Below are 20,019 nucleotides of genomic sequence, written 5' to 3' on the forward strand. Positions count from 1 at the left end.
AGTTTTGAAAAAATGCAGGAAGAAAAAAAAGGATACACCTGAAAACAACCCTTAATATTAAAACTAAACAATAAAGCAAAAGCCATCCACACCTATCTATCACACACATAGCTTCTGCACCTAGTGAGATTTTAGAATGATTCAAATATAAATTCCTGTAAATGGCAAGTTTTAACAAAAACAGTGTCAGAACCATAACACTGCAGTAACACAGGTATTATGAAAATGTTTTCTGCAGTCAAAACCTACAATTCTCAAAATGAAAGAAGGATTTACATGATCACTTGAGTAGGATAACTATATGTAATCCACTTGTAAGCACTGAATAAGTACTGAGACTGCAATGGCAGCGTTCACTACAATGAATGCAAAACACAGGGTACAATTTCACTGCAATTTAAACTAGTTATTTAAAATACAAGAGTGAATATAGATACAACTTGGATATACATGCAGCACAGTTAATAGCTATCAGGTAGGAATAGTTGTAAAGAACAGAGGTAGGCTCTTCCATCTAGAAGACTCATAGGAAGAATTAGCCATAATGTACTAGTAGACAATTTTCTATAAAAGTACTGGAAAGACATTTATTCTTTTGGCAAAGCACAGAAAGTGGGATGAACTATACTTCATACTTAGGGGAAAAATAAGTTTCATGTCAGATGCATCTATTACTATAATATTTTATGCATTTCAAATCTATAATTCAGTTATTTTGTAGTTAAATATAACAGAATTAATTATTATGATACAGTGGCTAATTAATTTATAATTATTTCTACCTATTTTTCCTTCCTTTCGTTCGATCACCCTAAACCTTATGATTCTTGACATTTTCCTCTCCGCCTTAATTATGTGTTGTTATTCTTCATTTTTTAAGAATACCTGCTAATTTTATGTCTTAAGCCAGACAGGTTTATTGCCAGAATAAAAGGATACAACAATGATCTTTGTTAAACTATCTGCAAATTACAATTTAATTCAATTCAACTAATAATCCTTTGTTAATTTAACAAAAAAAAGAAACTTATTAAGCACACACACACTAGTGCAAGACACTGAACTAGGTGCTGAGAGAAATATAAGGACAAATGAGAGTCCATTTTTTTTCAATTTCATACAGGAGACAAATGAAGAGCACAAACACAACTTCCTCTTTTGTAAAATGAAGATAATACCTACTTCACATGGTTGCTTAAAGAAAATAATGTAATCACTTAGCACAGTGTCTAGCCTTTGATACACTTTTTTAATAAATAGGAGTAGGTGTTGCTGCAACCAGTACTCTGTCTCTACTTTTACAACAACAGTAAGCCTAAAATCAAAATCCTTAGAATAACATATTTTAGCATTTTCTACATATGTATCTATATGAAAAAAGATAGTTTAAATAACCTACTTATAAAATGGCAAACTAATATTAAGAAACTTTATAGGAAACTTTTCAAATGATGACATTCTTCTGGAAATTAAAATATAAGATATTAAATACTTTGAAAACAATGATGTTAAGGCATTCTAAAAACATTCTGTCACAAACTTTTTTCTGCTATACATATAATCAATTTGTTTAATGAATACCTGAGAAGCAAGTATCAATCACTGACTTATCTATCTCTGAGTAGTTGCTTTCTGATTGATTTATAGAACCATTTTATCCTTCAAGTGAAGGAAGATAAATCAGTCACAGATTTTTATTAGTGGAAAAACCCTTTTAGCATTTATCTGCCACCCAATAATCTTCTAAATAAAAGTTATTTTTCTGGAATTATTTGGAGGTGAATAGACAAAGGTACATTACTAGTAATTTTTTAAGAGTTAGTAGTAACCAAATATAAAAATGGGGAAAAGATATATTAAGAAGAGGAAAGTTATTTTAAAATTATAAATTAACATAAGAATATGGTTAACCTCACTAATAGGAGAAATATATTTTAAAGTAATAACATGCCAATTTTGCCTAAAAATTTAACAAGATGGCATAAAAACAATATCCTATATTGGTAAATATATTAGAAAATGGGCACTCAAATATTACTGGTGGAAATTTAAATTGATGCAACTTTTCTGGTGGTCATTTTCGCAATGAGTTTCAAAAGCCTTAAAACATGCACATGCTTTGAAGACACATTCTACTTGTAGGAAATTATTCTAGGAAAATAAACATGGATGTGAAAATAAAGAAGCTATAAGCATATTGTATAATTTTAAGTGGTAGAAAACTAAAAACAAACTAAATAACAGAGAATTTGTTAATTAAAGCATGATTCATACAATCAGTCTTTACTATATAATGATAAAATACAACCACATGGAAATATATAATATACCAAAATAATAGAATACTATGCATCTGTTAAAAATGAGAAAGTTCTATATATATTAAAATAGAATGATCTACACTATATATTGGTAACTAGAGAAAACTTATGTGCAGAAGAGTGTGTATGGCATGCTACCATTTCTGTAAAAAGGAGAAGAATATCTATACATATTTGTTTCATTAAGCATACATCATCTCTGAAGGCATATACAAGGAAATGCCTGTAGGAAAAAGGACTGAACAGGGGCATGTTAGAAGGGAGAGGCTTCACTGTATACTCTTGTATACCTCTGAATTTTGAATCATGTGAATATATTTATTTTTATAAGTAAAAGAATGTCATAGAATATTAAATGACATGGGAAGGAGTTCTGCTTTCATTTAGGCTGAGTAAGCTTCCATCATACTAACCCTCCCTCAGATAACTATAAACTTGGGACAAAATACACTAAGGCTCTTTACTGTGAGCAAAAGCAGGAAAATTCTGGAGGAGAGGTGACACTTGGAAGATGGGATGAAGCACAGAATAAATTTCCCATTTTTGTTACGGCTTTAGCCTGAGGGAAGGCCACAGCCAATGCTGTGCAATGTGGCACAGGTAGTTATAGAAAACCTTGGTCTTTCTGGCCTGAAGAACCAGAGGCCAACTACCGGTACTAGAAGGTGAAGGGAGAATCGCAGAAAGGAGAGAGTTATAGAGAGGAACCCCCAAATTCTTTGTAAAAAAAAACAAAACTCTGCCCAAATCTCCATCTGTTTCATGAATCAGCATATGTGGGGGAGAATGACAGCAGCTCAGCTAAAGATAAAAGAACGAAACTGGAATTTGAGCTGCTGACCAGGAGACAGACTTTGCAGACAGAACACAACCAATTCAACTGCTAAATCAAAAGTTATTGATATTTCTTCCTAGGTGAGTTTTGGTGATTGGTGGCTTTCAAGGACTTGGTTCATTTCCTCTAAGTTACTGAACACACTTAGAGCTGTTTATAGTGTTTCCCTATTATCCTCCTAATGTCTAGGGGGTCTATAATAATATCTGTTTTCCTGACATGTAACTTGTGTTTTCTTCCTTTTTTTTTTCTTTGTGGAGCTGAGTGTTTCAATTTATTAATCTTTTTAAAGAACCAGTTTTTAGTTTGATCCATTTTCTCCACTGTTTTGTTGTTTTCAATTTTACTGATTTCTGCACTTTATTATTTCTTTCTTTTCTTTACTTGGGTTTTTTTTTTCTAGTTTATTAAGGTGAAAGTTTACATTGTTGATTTGAGACCTTTCTTATTCTCTAATATAAGCACTTAATGCTTTAAATTTTCCTGTAAACACTACTTCTGCTGCATGCTATAAATTTTGGTATATTGATTTTCATTTCATTCCACTCAAAATATTTTCTAATTTCCCTTGAGACTTCTTTTTTGACCCATACATTTAAAGTGTGTTGTGTGGGCTTCCCTGGTGGTGCAGTGGTTAAGAATCTGCCTACCAATGCAGGGGACACAGGTTCGAGCCCTGGTCTGGGAAGATCCCACATGCCGCAGAGCAACTAAGCCTGTGCACCACAACTACTGAGCCTGTGCTCTAGAGCCTGCGAGCCACAACTACTGAAGCCCGCGCGCCTAGAGCCCGTGCTCCACAACAAGAGAAGCCACCTCAATGAGAAGCCCGCGCACTGCAACCAAGAGTAACCCCCGCTCGCCGCAACTAGAGAAAGCCCGTGCGCAGCAACGAAGACCCAACACATCCAAAAAAAATAAATTAATTAAAAAAAAATAAAGTGTGGGCTTCCCTGGTGGCGCAGTGGTTGAGGGTCCGCCTGCCGATGCAGTGGACACGGGTTCGTGCCCCGGTCTGGGAGGATCCCACGTGCCGCGGAGTGGCTGGGCCCGTGGGCCATGGCCGCTGGGCCTGCGCGTCCAGAGCCTGTGCTCGGCGGTGGGAGAGGCCACAGCAGTGAGAGGCCCGCGTACCAAATAAAATAAAAATAAAAAAATAATAAAGTGTGTTGTGTGATTTCCAAGTATTAGGGATTTTCCAGATATCCTTATGTAACTGATTTCAAACATAATTTTATTGTCAAAGACTGGACTTTGTTATGTCTCTTTTTAAGATTTGTTTTATGATCCAGGATATGGTGAACTTAGTGTATGTTCCATGTGCACTTGAAAAGAATGTGCATTCCACTGTTGCTGGGTGGAGAATTCTATAAACATCAGTTAGATCCAGTGGTTGATATACTGTTCAATTCTTTCATATCCTTGCTGATTTTCTGTCCACTGGTTCTTCCCATTACTGAGAGAGAAGCATTGCAGTCTCCACCTATAATTGTGGAACTGTCTATTACTTTCAGTTCTGTTAGTTCTTCATATATTTTGAAGATTTGTTGTTAGGTTCATATACATTTACCATGGAGAAAATAATAACCCTGAAATGACCCTTTTTTGATTATGTGATATGTCTCTCCCTGGTAATGTAACTTGCTCAAAAGTCTACTTCATCTAACATTTATATAGCCAACCCAGCTGTCTTTTGATCAGTGTTTACATGCTATAACTTCTCCCATTCTTTTACTCTTCGCCTACTTAAAGTGAGTCACTCATACACAGCATATAGCTGAGTCATGGTTTGTTTTTTTTACTTCAGTCTGACACACTTCATCTTTTAATTGGTATGTTTAGACCACTTAACAATTAATGTAATTATAGATATGTTGAACTTTAGATCTACATTATATTGTTTTATGTTCGATGCTTCTATTTTTATTCTTCCATTTCCCTTTCCTGCCTTCTTTTTGAATATTTTCTTAGTATTCCATTTTAATTCATGTGTTGGGTTTTTTTTTACTGTATCTTATTATATAGCTTTTTAAATAGTTGCTGTAAGGCTATAATATACAAAATTCAATTATCTGTTTACTAGAATCAATATTTTACAGCTTTAAGTACAATGTACAAACCTTAACACCATATGTACTCCCCTCTTTATACTGTGATTATCATGTGTATTATAGGAAATGTAATTTTGGCTTATAACTGTTAGACATATTATTAAGGTCTTAAGAGGAGAAACATGGTATTATATTTACCCCAATATTTACCATTTCTGTGGCTCTTCCTTCATCCCTGAAGTTCCATGTTTCGCTGTGCTATCACTTTCCTTCTATCTAAAAAAATTCCTTTAGCATTTCTTTTATAGCAGGAATACTGACAACAAAGTCTCTTAGTTTTCCCACATGTCAGGATGTTTTTATTTCACCTTCATTCCTGAAGAATATTTTGTCTAGATACAGAATTCTTTTCTTTTAGAGCTTTAAAAATGTTGTTTCACTGCCTTTAGGCATCTATGGCTTATAATGAAAAACACACAGGAATCATTTTTTACCTATATATAATGTGTTACTTTTCTTTAGCTGCTTTTAAGGCTTTTTGTCTTTGGTTTTCAGCAGTTTGTGCATTTAGGCATGGATTTCTTTTCATTTATCTTGTTTGAGGTTTGCTAACTTTCCTGAATCTGTAAATTTAAGTCTTTTGCCATTTTGAGAAGTTTGCAACCATTATTTATTTAAAAACTTTTCTGCATCACACTCTTCTCTCCTTCTGAGACTCTAATGACTCTAGATGTTTAGATATTATCCCACAGTCCCTAAGGCTCTGTTCTGTTTGTTTCAATTTTTTTTCTCTCTGTGTTCATATTAGATAATTTCTACTGATCTATCTTCAAATTCACTGACACTTTCCTCTGTCATATCCATTCTGCTATTGAGCCCATCAGAGGAATTTTTTACTTTGGTTACTGTGTTTTTCAATTATAAAATTTCCATTCAGTTCATTTTTATAGCTTCTATTTCTCTGCTGAGATGCTCTACTTTCCCATTCATACTGGGAGTGTTCACACTTAAAATAGCTGCTTTAAAGTCTTCGTTTGAATGGCACAAATGAACCTATCTACAAAACAGAAACAGACTCATGGACATAGAGAACAGACCTGTGGTTGTCAAGGGGGAGAAGGTTGAGGGAGAGATGGAATAGCAGGTTGGGGTTAGCAGATGTAAGCTATTAAACATAGAATGGATAAACAACTAGGTCCTACTATATAGCACAGAGAACTATATTCAATATCCTATGATAACCCATAATGGAAAAGAATATTAAAAAGAATATATATTGATATATATATACGTTTAACTGAATCACTTTGCTGTACAGCAGAAATTAACACAACATTGTAAATCAACTATACTTCAATCAAAAAAATAACTGAATAAAGTCTTCATTTGATAATCCCAACATCTAGATCATCTTGTGGTTGGTATCTATTGTCTTTTCCCTTCCAAGTTGTTGAGATTTTCCTGGTTTTCATATATTGGGTAATTTTGGATTGTATAATTTAGATTATAACATCATGTTATGAGATTTTGGGCCCACTTTCTGTCCACACCCAGTGCATAGTTCCAGCAATCATACTGTTTGAAACCAGGCCAGGTGATATGGAAGGAAAAAAGCAATGAAACTCACTGCTGGATGAATTCATACTTTGGGTTCTGGTTTCTTTCTCCTATTGCCTGTTCCTTTTTACATTTAAAGGTCCTCAGATAACTGTTCCATACAATATTTCCAGGCTTTTGGTTATATTCAGAAAAAGAGATAGAATAGAGTTTACTTACAGCATCTTATCTGGAACCTGAACCAGCCTACATTAAATGTTAATGAACTATAGTTTCTAATTAAAAGGCAAAACTTATCAGAATGGTTTAAAAAAAAAGATTAAACCGTATTTTTTTTTTACAAGAAATGTGCTTTAAATATAAAGATACAGATGGTTTGAAAGCAAATGGACAGGTGAGTATATGTCATATAAACAGTAAACAGGGGCTTCCCTGTTGGCGCAGTGGTTGAGAGTCCGCTGCCGATGCATGGGACATGTGTTTGTGCCCCGGTCCGGGAAGGTCCCACATGCCGCGGAGCGGCTGGGCCCGTGAGCCATGGCTGCTGAGCCTGCGCGTCTGGAGCCTGTGCTCCACAACGGGAGAGGCTACAACAGTGAGAGGCCCGCGTACCGCCAAACAAAACAAAACAAAACAAAAAAAACAGTAAACAGAAAACTGGGCTAAAGTTGACTTCAAGATAAACAGTATTAACAGTAAGAAATAATATTTCATGAAGAAAAGGGCCTGGGCTTCCCTGGTGGCGCAGTGGTTGAGAGTCTGCCTGCCGATGCAGGGGACACGGGTTCGTGCCCTGGTCCGGGAAGATCCCACATGCCGCGGAGCAGCTAGGCCCATGAGCCATGGCCGCTGAGCCTGCGCGTCCGGAGCCTGTGCTCCGCAATGGGAGAGGCCACAACAGTGAGAGGCCCGCGTACCGCAAAAAAAAAAAAGAAAAGGGCCAATTCACCAGAAAGACAAAACAATTATAAATGTGTATGTACCTAATAACAGATGTTTAATATATATTAAGCAAAAACTGACAGAATTAAAGAGAGAAACAGACAATTCCATAAACATACTTGGAGATTTTCACACTCCTCTCTTAGTAATATATACAACAAGAAAAAAAAATCATTAAAGATGTACATGATCACAGTAACCATCTTGACCTAACTGACCTAATTGATATTTATAAAACTCTATACCTAACAAGTGCAAGGTGTATATTTTGTACACCAAAATAGATCATATGCCAGGCCATAAAATAAGTCTCAGTAAATTTTAAAGGACTGAAGTCATATAGAGTATGTTCTCTGAGTTCAGTGGAATTAAATTAGAAATCAAGAACAATAAGATATCTAGGAAATGCCCAGATATTTGGAAATTCATTAACACACTTCTAAATAATCCACAAGTCAGAAATCACGAGGGAAATTTTAAAACATTTCAAATGAATGATAACTAAAGATGTGGAATGATATTCCAAATATACCATCAACTAAAAAGTGGATTAAAGTAGAATATATTCAGTATTGACCTATTTTTATTTTAAAAAATAAGCTGTATATGTATACAGGGAAATATGGCTACAAAGAATATCTGCTAGCAATGATACATTTTACTTTTGCAATTAAAAATATTTAAATGTTAAGTGAGTGCTGAGTACTTATTATGAGTAATTTTTGTTCCTCTTTGTTTACCTGCATTTTCCAAATGCTTAACTTTGAACATTTGTTACAACGTTCAATTTTGGTTTTGTTTCAGTGACTGTAATTTTCATTTTTAGAATTTCTGCACATTTTAGAATTTGCAAATTTATCTGTTTATTTTTCATAATCTCCTACTCTTGCTTTATGGATTTCATTCCTTCCTTTATATCTTTCAACATTTTAATTTTTTTTTTAACTTTTTATTATAGAAAATTTCAAATATATAAAAGTTCAGAAAAATTATAAAATGAATCCTCAAATATTCATTACTGCTTCAACAGTTATCAAATCCCTCCCATCAAATTATTTTGAAGAAAATACCAGTCACATCATCTCATCCATGATATTTCAGTACTTATCTATACAAAAGGAATTTTTTAAATAAATATAGCTAAAATACAATGACCACATCTGAATTTTAAAATAATAATTCCTTAATATTAACAAATACCTTTGACAGTTTTAATCATTAGCTAACTTTAAATCAGCTAATTTGTTCTTGGGTGTGAATTTCCCATATTTGTTGGGTCTATGAATTGTTTCTCTTTTAGTACTGTATTTGCTCATGTGTTTATAATTCTTTTCCTGTGAAATCATCTTCAAAGGGAATTTCTGGGAGAGTCCTGGCAGACCATGGATAATGAAGGCTTCCATACGGGTGGTTAATAAAATACATACAGCCTCCTTACCTGAATCTAAACTGTTATAAACACTGAATAGCAAGAGCCTACAACCCATTATTTTAAATGGAAGAAATAATAATGTATTCCTAGCCCATATTTTAAAATCAATTTCCCCAAATATTACTAAATACTTGTAAAACCTATGTAACAATCAACCAAGAACTTCTGCATAATGCGAAGTGTGTAAACACTAATCATCTATTTATTTAACTCTCAATGAATGCCCAATAATTGTGCTTGTGTGCAGTTCAAAATAATAACATATCTTACTGGATATGAATTGCATTTCTCTTCTATACTGCAAAAAACACTCAGTATAATGTAAATAGAACTTCTGCTTCCAACCATGAAGGAACAGTAGGGTCTAGAATTACCCTCCTACTGTAGACAAACAGAAAACTGGACAAAATATATAAAACTGTTTTTGGATATTGGACAACAGGTAATGTAGGATTATGATCCCTGAGAGAAAGGAAACAAATAAGGTAAGCCCTACCATTGTGTTGACTCCAGGAGCTCAGTGTTGTTGGAGGCAATTTTCAGACAACAGTGCAGGGAGGGGGACCCAGACATAGCCCAAAGATCACTCTAAGTTGAGGAAACAGAGGTGGAAGTTCAGGGAGGTCAGGGTGGTAGAATTTGCAAAGCAGAGCACCAAAGAGGAATGAGCTACCTCTCAAAAACTTTCTAGCAACCTGTACAGAGGGTCCATTGAGCCTCTGGCTGAATACCAATTTGCACACACACATAGGGTGAAACTCCACAAGACCAAACAAAGAACAAATTATAAGGAAAGAGCAATTATTGGAAACTATGAGTTTTTTAAAAATCCATAAAGCTAACACAGGGCTGGGAATCTTTTGAGTTCCCACTAGCTGGAGTAAGAAGATCTCATTTAATACATAAGGCATTCAGCAGAGATCCCAGAAGGATCACATGCCTTTAGTGGGACTAAACTAGCCCTGGTATAATAGCTACTCTAGAGCTACCCTAGAAAAGCAAATAGGCCTAAAAGAGATGAAACTGTTCCCTAAATAATGAAATTAACTGATAAAACAAAGTCCAGCACTCATTAAAGGAATAAAACAAAATCCAGAACTCAATGATTAAAATCTGCAATGTCCATCATCTAATCAAAAATTATTAAACATACAAATAAGCAGGAAAATATGACCCAAAACCAGAAGAAAATCAAATCAACAGAAACAGACTCAGAAATTACAGAGATAATGGAGTTAGAAGACAAGGATGTTAAAACAACTATTATAAAACAGCTGTCTGCTAAATATGCTCAAGGATTTAAAGAAAAACATGAAGGTAATGAATAGAGAAATGAGAGATATACAAAAAGAACCAACTAGAACATGTAGAGATGAAAAATATAATAACTGAAATGAAAATATTACTGAGATTAACAGCATATTAGATAATGCAGAAGAAAAGACCAATGAACTTGAGGACGTAATAAAGAAACTATCCATAATAAATGTAGAAACTACATCCTTTTATCTGAATATCCATGTTTTTAATGGCAGTTACATGAAGATTCATTATAGCAGATTTCTCATCTGGATGGGAAATTTGAGTAAAATCTGAATATTTGTCATATATTCATAGAGACACAGGTATGCTGGAATTCTGCATACCTGTGGTTCGCAGGTTCCAAACCACTTTGTTTCTCAACACAGCACAGGTAGCCTTAGCTGAGTCTACAAAATACATGTACCTCAGAGTTCAGTCACTCACAAGAGAATGTACTGACCCCAGAGCCTGGGACAGCAGACAGCTCAATTCCAGGCTGGGACTCTGGGCATGGAGCAGAGTACTAATCTTAGTAACTAGTCCAGTTCCTTCTCCCCAAATAGGTCTTTCAGCTAGGCACCTACATTCTCATGGATGTTAAAACTAGCCTCTAAGGATGATATGTGGTCCACAATCTCCCCTTTGACACAGAGAGAAGAAGGACTGTATGGAGAAGAGACACCTCAAATCTTGCTGACACTCTGGGTTCTCTCTTCATTTTTGGTACCTAGTGATTTCCTCTTCTTGTGTTTAAACCTATCTATACATGTCCTTAATGTTTAAATATGTTATTCAACATTTCTAGAGTTTAAGAGTGGAAAGGGAGAATTCTAATATCTGCTCAGTTTGTCTTCTTGACAAGTTATAGATATAACTTTTGAAATTAGAAAATAACTAATAAGGGTACTATCAAAAGATAAATGAAAGAAGCAGCAACAATAGTCAAAGAAAACCATCTCCATGTTCCAATGAACTCTGAGAAGAAAAGTAATCCAAATTTGGCTTTAAGAATATTACTAAGAACTGAAAAAAGGGTTTGAGGATTGCAAATCTGAACTTGTCTTTCAGAAAGAATTATTACCGTCTCACAATTATATAGCACTTCACTCATCTCAAAAAACAGCTTACAGGGGCTTCCCTGGTGGCACAGTGGTTGAGAGTCCACCTGCCGATGCAGGGGACACAGGTTCGTGCCCTGGTCCGGGAAAATCCCACATGCTGTGGAGCGGCTAGGCCTGTGAGCCATGGCCGCTGAGCCTGCGCGTCCGGAGCCTGTGCTCCACAACGGGAGAGGCCACAACAGTGAGAGGCCCGCATACCGCAAAAAAAAAAAAACCCAAGAAAACAGCTTACAGTATCACAATGTCTTCAGTTTTTTTTTCTTTTTTTTTTCTCTTTGGCTGTGCCGCACGGCCTGTGGGATCCTAGTTCGCCAACCAAGAATCAAACCCGTGCCCCCTGCAGTGGAAGCACGGAGTCCCAACCACTGGACCACCAGGGAATTCCCTATTTTCAGTTTTAATAAAACTATATCTTACTTAGAATAATTTTTCAAAAAACAGACTTTATTATACCCACATTATATTTACACGAAATACCATTTTCATTCTAATATTATTTAAAATTACCTTTATGTTTATTCAGAAGCTTGTAGCCTTCACAGTATCTGCCTGGAGAAGTCATCATCTTGGCTGTGTCAAGATAAGAGTATGTTGCAGCAAAATCAAACTCCTTTTTACCATCCCACCAACCTTTCTGCTTAGCATAGCTTCTCATGTCTGGGTGTTCCCGATCAATCTTGGTTGTTACAGAAAGCTGATTAGAAATATTACGAACTCCCTCTATTTTCAAAGAAGAGAGGAAGGGAGAAGAAAAGTCATATTTAATGTAATATATCTATCTCTGTACATTATGATCCTTAATCATTATTTCAATGTAAATATAGGCTTCTAAATGTTGTACCATGTGCATCTATTTATTACATACTCAAATAAATAAATTACTTTTTAAAATTAAACTTTTTATTTTGAGGTAATTATGGATTCATATGCAGTTGTAAGAATTAAAGAGAGAGCTATGCACCTTTACACTGTCTCCCCAAATGGTAACATCTTGCATAATATCACAACCAAAATACTGGTATTTATACTGTCAAGGTACAGAATATCACAAGGATCACTCGTGTTGCCCTTTTATAGCCACACCCACTTATCTCCCACACCCACCCCTTCATTAACCCCAGGCAACCATCTGTTATCCATTTCTATAACTGTCATTTCAAGAAAATCATATAACTGGAATCATACAATATACAATCTTTAGGCTTTTTTTACTCAGTTTAATTCCCTAAAGATTATTCCAGGTTATTGTATGTATCAACAATTCATTCCTTTTTATTGCTGACTAGTATTCCATGTTATAGACATTCTATGGTTTGTTTAAACATTCACAAGTTAAAGGACAGCTAGGTTGTTTCCAGTTTTTGGTATCATGGGAAAAGCTGCTCTAAAAATTCATGTACAGGTTTTTGTGTGCATTTAAGTTTTATTTCTCCGGGATAAATGCATAAGATTGCAATTGCTACACTGTATAATAGTTGCATATTAAGGTTTTTTTTAACTGCCAAACTGTTTTCCAGAGTGACTGTACATTCTTATTAGCAATGTACCATCCTACAGATTCTCAATAGCATTTGGGAGTGTCATTCAAAAATTTTTAGCCATTCTGATAGAGGTGAGTGGTATCTCATTGTGGTTTTAGTTTGCATTTCCCTAATGGCTAATGACGGTGAACATCATTTCATGTGCTTTTGTGACATCTGTATATCCTTTTAGGGGAAATGTCTCTTCATGTCATTTGTCTTTTTACTGTTGAGTTTTGACAGTTCTTTATATATTCTAGATATTAGTCTTTTATATGAATTACTGTTTAAAAAATAGTCATAAGTAAGTTTAGAACAGAAATATAAGGCTTCTAAAAATATCATGGCACTAAGTTATAACAAAATTTTCAAAATACAAAACAGAAGAAACAATAAAAGTCTGTTCTAAACAGATCAGAATAAATGAAATAGATCATGATAAATGAAAATTAATAACATTTTAAAACAGATTTAGAATGATAGTCTGCCAAGTAGAAATCAATTTAATAACTCTAATGAAATCATACTTGGGATATTCTCACTACAAAAATAGACTTAAGTCATGATAGAATCAAAGAGAAGAGGAATTTTCCATGAGTAGATAATTCCCTATAGTTAAACTACTTAGTTCTTGGGCTAATTTAGTAATAGGAAGAGAAACAAGTTGGCAAAGTTAATCTACAATTGGATAATCAGACTCAGTGAAGGTGTTTGTTTTGGATGGCTCGGTGGGGCTATCTTTTTCAACAGAATTTGTTTTTCTCTTGGATGTAGCACACTTGACAAAATAAAAAGTAATTAATGGTATAATCAGGCCAATTATCACAATAATAAAAAGAGTCTAAATTCAGTTTTGTGTATTAATAAACATACATGCAAAATATAAAATAAAATGTCCATCAAAACAACTGTCAATGACCTGTTTTGAAAAATAACATCCAAATCCTCCAAAGCTCAAGGCTACCTTCATGAAGACATCCCAAATTTCTCCAGCTCACGATGACTTTTCCTTTCTCTAAATGTTCATAGCATATATGTGTGTGTGTCATTCACCTGCCATTTAATATTTTCACATGTGTATCTTATCCCCCCTGTAAAACTATGAGATGCAGGAGGTAATTACACAAGAAGTACATGATCATGCTTAAGCACAAGGTTGTACTCTAGTGAAAGAATACTGAACTGAGAGTCAGGATAGAAAGATTTAAATTCTAAGTCTCTCATTCACTGCCTTGAGTAAATCACTTCATATCTCTGGATTTCCTCACTTGAAAAATGAGAGGAATATATGGTTACAAAGAAATCAAGGGGAAAAAAAGCAAAGCATTCTAAAACGATCAACTGTGTTATTTACTCAATGACATCAAATTTTTATACTTTACTATTGTATCAATATATTCTTTCTAACGACTAAACCCACAGTCACCAATCCCCAATAACACTACCCTGTCCTCACCTCCATATCCACACATGATAAAATTTTGGAGTTCAGCCCAAAGTTAAAACAGGAAAAAATGGTAAAGAAATGGTTTCACTTCATAAAAAAGTGAAAAAGGGGAGGGGTTTAAAAAAAGTGAAAAAGTACGATAAAACAGCCAAGAGCTACTGCACAGAAAATGTATACAGGTTATATGAAATTAATGTCATATATATTAAAAAGAGATAACACCACCTTTTCCTCTTTTTCAAGAAAGCCCTTTATAGTGCTCTTTCAATGTATGTTCTTTCAAATTTTTTCATTTCCCCTTCAGTTTTCACCTTCATTGCACTGGACTATAAATCTTGAAAAACAATTAAATGCAACTAAGAGGTTTTTTATTAATTGTAAAACAAATTAAATCATGAAAAGTTGTCCATACCTTGTACTTTTTCTGCTGCCCAGTACTTCCCTGCAGTCTCCAGAACCCAGGCTTCATTCCTATCAGCTATCAGGAAACTGTTGTGATAGCTAAATACCATCTTGCCCTCTGAACAATTTCCACCCTGGCCATATTTTCCTAATAAATCAACAATGACATTGAGGGCTTTTTCAGCTGTATCAGCTCTTTCAAGACCAAGTCTAAAACAAAAATATTAAAGTTCTCAGATTAAAATAAATTTCCATTATGTTTCTTAAATAATTTCATGCACATGAGATTTTGTGTTTATATTCCAAGTAAAAATCCTTTCAAGTTAACAGATACACTGAAATCCAACTTCTAAACTATTCCTTGTGAAGTAGTGAAGTCAGTTTGGAATCATGAAAACAAAGAGTTGGAGTCAAAAAGATCATCGTTCAAATTCCAACTTGGTAGTTTAATGGCAAATCACCTTATCTCTGAACCTTAGGTATCTCATCTGTAAAATTAGGATAATAATAATACCCCACAAGGTCACTGTGAGAATTAGTTACAGTCTGATAAAGTAAGTTAGGTACTTCCAATGAATCATAATTTTCAACTCCTTCCCTTCTCCTAATTAACGATATTTGAGAGTCTTGAAATTGAATGCCTGTATTCTGAAGCATTTTTAACACAAACTAAAATATCAAAGTCCAAAAAATGAAAAAAAAGGGAAGATAAAAACATGTTAAGAGTTAACAACAAATTTTAAATTTAGACAAGTTCTACAGTGCAAAAATATAACAAAAAAATAACCTGACAAGGTCCATGCCCAGTAGTGCCTCTTCATCACAAACTTCTTCTCTTCCCCATACAGCTTCATTCCCAATGCAAACTCCATGCTCATTGGCTCCCATTTCTGCCCCCCATAACCAAGCTGGGCGACTAAGGACAATAGCATATGTTTCAGGAACTTGATCAATTTCTATGTAAGTACACTGTAGAGAAAGTCATAACAATAACAATAAAACCAAAAAAGAAAAGTTATCAAAGTCTAGAATCTTAAAATCCATCAGAAGACATGACGATTATGAAAGAGATAACTAAATTGAAAATTTCAATAATAGAGGCATTACACTTAAAACATTGTCCCTAGAGCATTTATTCATTCAGATATTTGCTAAGCATCTCCTACGATAAAACATTGCTAAGAGATATATTGGTTTCAAAGATGAATCAGATGCAGATCTTGCTGTCAAGAAACTAAGACTTCTACATTATTACCTAAGATACAATGAAATATAAAGTATAAAGACTATGAAGAAAAGTGAAGATGGGGTGCTAATGGAAGCTCAGGAAAGGGATAGTTTCTAGCTGTGGAATCTTGAAACATTTTGTAGAGAAAGATGTATCTGAGTTGAAGTGTAAGGAAACAGATCTCAAACTCAATGTCCAGTGTTTCTTGATTGGTGATGTAAGTTCCATATGGTAGCCCTTAAATATATAGATGCCCATGTCACATGTGGGAATCACCAAGTATATCCACAGCAGTGAAAAGAATGAGAACCACTGGCTTAGAGGATAGGTGAGGCTTAAATATGAAGAGATAAAATACAAATGGATCCAAGGGACTTTCCTGGTGGCGCAGTGTATAAGACTCCATGCTCCCAGTGCAGGGGGCCTGGGTTTGATCCCTGGTCAGGGAACTAGATCCCACATGCCTGCCGCAACTAAGAGTTCACATGCCACAACTAAGGCACCCATGTGCCTCAACTAAGGAGCTGATGAGCTGCAACTAAGGAGCCTGCCTACCGCAACTAAGACCTGGTGCAACCAAATAAATAAAAAATAATAAAAAAAAGAAATGGACCCAAGATGAATAAATAATCTCAGCAAAAGAAAAAAATTGGCCTAGTAAAGTCAGCCCTCCACACACACAGGTTCCACGTCCACAGATTCAACCAAACACAGATTGAAACTATTCAGGAAAAGAAAAAACATTCCAGAAAGTTCCAAAAAGCAAAACTTGAATTTGACATTTGCTGGAAACTATTTAGACAGCATTTACATTGTATTTACAACTATTTACATACCATTCACATTGTACTATAAATAATCTAGAGATAATTTAAAGTTTACGGGAGGATGTGCATAGGTTATATGCATTTATATGCTATTTTATATAAGGGACTTAAGCATCAAAGGATTTTGATATCCTAGGGGCTCCTGGAACCAATCCCCCACGGATGTGGAGAAACAACTGTATACATAAAATGTCTAATATTTAATATATTTTGGTATTAGAATATCAATAAAACGGAATCTAAAATATATATAACTTAGGAATAAAAGCATAGTATGAAATTTTTACTTTAAGTTCCATGCTAAATGGATTTTTTAAATAAAAAATTTAAAGGGTCCTTTAATTGACCTGTATACTATCAAGTGACTGCATAAAGTGTATAGTGTTGATAGTGTTACCACTGGATCCAAAAACCTTTTTTGATGATAAAACTGTTACTTCCAGAGTCTGGAATGATTTTTCCTATTCTACACCAATCAGAATCCTTTTTGCCCATCAAACTCCAGCTGAAACCCCAACTCCTGGTGAAGCCCTCCTTAATTCCTAGTCTGAATTACTTGCTTCTCCACTGATGTCACAACTTGCTGCCCTTACTTAAATGTAGCATTTAAACCATCCTTTTTTACAATGTGGTTAGTTACATACACATCCTATTCCTCTACTAGACTCTAAGCTCCTGGAAGACAGAACTAGTCTTGACAGCAGGCTTTGCCCTATTCGACATGCTTGCATATGGTAAGCATTCAAATATCTGATCAAAGAATTAACATTTCTTATTATTGTTATTTCAGCTTCCTCCAAATCATTGAAATTAAAGACCAGAAGTCTAGTTCTGATTCAAATTATTTTTCAAATTTAAATTTTTAACTTCTATAGCCTCTGCCAAATGGTTAATGATTTTTAAAAACCTGTTTATGATATTTTTAAAGAAAAATATCGCTAACAAAACATGCATTTCACCTACCTTAAGATGTTCCTTCAGATTGTCATGAACTGCAGCAGGAAAATAAACTACCTCCTGTACTTCATCACAGGGTCTATCTGAATTTTTTCCAAAAATAATCCTGTTATTAACTGTTGCTGGAGGTAGTGCCACAAAAGTGTCACAGGAACAAGGTTCCATTTTTTTTAAAACTAAAAATCATATGGAAGATTCAAAATAAAAAGAGAAAAGCATTTTTAGTATATACAAAACAAAGAGTTTTACTTGATGACCAGGGGATATTACTGCCATATCTAACATAGGATATTCATTAAAGTTTCAAATTTCGTATCAGTAAGAAAATGACTTGGGAATGAATCTAGTACTACAAGATTTAGTAAGAAAATAGGAACAAGTACCTTCTTCTAGTCTATAGGTCAAATTACTCTCTAAGCTCTTTCTCTCCCGAAGTCTTCCTTGAATCTCCTTTCACTATTTCCATATTTGGGAACACCTGTACCTAGCTCTACTGTTATAAAGACTATATTTGTGTATATATGTCTTCTTAGTGGACAGTGAGATCCTTGAGAGCTGAGAGTCTGTCTTATTAATCTTTGTATTCTCATCACTGGCACTTATGGAAAAGTCACAGTATTATATACCCAGTGTTTCCTCAAAGATGGGAAGACAGGATCTCTTTTGAACTGGTTACAATACTAATAAGACTGAAATTTTGAAACAGACTCACTGAATCAGACAAATACAAAAACATGTCAATAAAATTCCAAATTGTTGTTATTTCCAGGAAGACGTTCACATTCAACTTGTGAATCCTGATTGTATAATATCAAGATCATGTCTTCATTTGTAATTTGAAAAATCTTAAATCCTCAATTTAGTCGAATTTGTTTGCTTCCAGAATGGCACATTGTTTTAGAGTTTCAGATTTAAATGTAATAAATGATTCATTCAAAAGAAAACAAAATGACTCAAGTAAGAAAGAAACAACTTCAGCCTGAAACACCTAAGGGTTTTTCTATTTTCCTCAATGATGGAAACAGAGCGGTCACAATTGCTTCTGTTCTTTTCCGTGTGAATTTCAACCTTTATATCCTAGATCGCCTTCTATTTGTGTTCCAAAACTAATTCCACCACTACCTAACTTTGGCAGGCTATTTAATCTCTAAGTCTCCTGCCTCATCGGTAAATATCTTGGGGGCTGTTAGGAGAATTTAATAAGACAGTGTGTAAAGCGTTTTTCAGTTCTTAGAACATATCACTTAAAGCTGTTATTATTATTCATCAGAAGAGTCAATTTCTTACAAAAGGCTTATTCTTGAGATCACGCACACCCCCTCCCGCGAGAGGATTTGGTTGGTGGATCCCCTACAGCCACGTCCACTCAAAACCGTGAAGTTTCAAGAGCCATCAAGCTTCACTAGGTGATCTAAACTAACTGCGGTAATAAGGAAAGCTAAGGAAACATGCCACCTAGTTAGTAAGACACCTAGCCCATTTAGGAGGGGAAGCCTTGAGAGCCTTTACTAACTCCTAAAATGTATTCGTCATTTAACAAATGTTCATAAATATCTTTCTGCACCAGGCACCGTACTGGTAACAAAATAGAGTCCTCGCTCCTTTGGAGTTGACATTCTACTTTATATGCTTTAGTTCACCGAGCGGTTTCAGAAACATCACATCGTTTGATCCTCACAAACGTGCTACAGTTAGGGCAAGAATTACTACTTTAGTAACACAGATGGAAAAAGTTGGTTTAGAAAAGTTTATGCAACTCGAAATGGAGTTCACAGAGTAAAGGGCTCGGACTTCAAGCACCTCCTTGCAGAAAAGCCGCCACCCAGCCCGCACTCCTCACCCAAACTGGCTGCACCCAAACTGCAGCCCGCGCCGCGGCCCGGACCCCTCTCAGGAGCCCCTCGGCGCCGCCGCGCCGCGGTTCCCGACTTCCCGCTTCCAACAACTACTATGCTCGCCCCACCCCTGTGCACGCCCCTCACCTGGCCTCCGAGGGGCCCAAAGTGAAAGGAGGAAGGGGCGAAGAGGGAGCACCACAAGCGCTAATTGCCGGAAGCTGTCCCTTTTGACCCCGGAA

At 35.2% G+C, this 20,019-nt stretch overlaps 1 protein-coding gene across 2 annotated transcripts in view; it reads right to left on the reverse strand.

Moving 5' to 3' along the window:
• SCRN3 (secernin 3) overlaps positions 1-20,014 on the reverse strand; it is a 37,109-nt gene extending 17,095 nt beyond the window's left edge. Inside the window, exons 1-5 of one of the 2 annotated variants that reach the window (XM_032636754.1) lie at positions 19,925-20,014; positions 17,949-18,118; positions 15,718-15,899; positions 14,941-15,140; positions 12,069-12,281 (exon numbers count right to left, since the gene is read on the reverse strand). In XM_032636754.1, the coding sequence (XP_032492645.1) occupies positions 12,069-12,281; positions 14,941-15,140; positions 15,718-15,899; positions 17,949-18,107 (754 nt within the window). In that variant the 5' untranslated portion in view covers positions 18,108-18,118; positions 19,925-20,014. Of the gene's footprint in view, positions 1-12,068; positions 12,282-14,940; positions 15,141-15,717; positions 15,900-17,948; positions 18,119-19,782 lie in introns of both variants that reach the window. The other variant, XM_032636755.1, reaches the window with a different exon arrangement.
• Between the last annotated feature and the right edge of the window lie 5 nt (positions 20,015-20,019).

The sequence above is a fragment of the Phocoena sinus genome, chromosome 7 (assembly GCF_008692025.1).
Source record: "Phocoena sinus isolate mPhoSin1 chromosome 7, mPhoSin1.pri, whole genome shotgun sequence".
NCBI classification, from domain to species: domain Eukaryota; kingdom Metazoa; phylum Chordata; class Mammalia; order Artiodactyla; family Phocoenidae; genus Phocoena; species Phocoena sinus.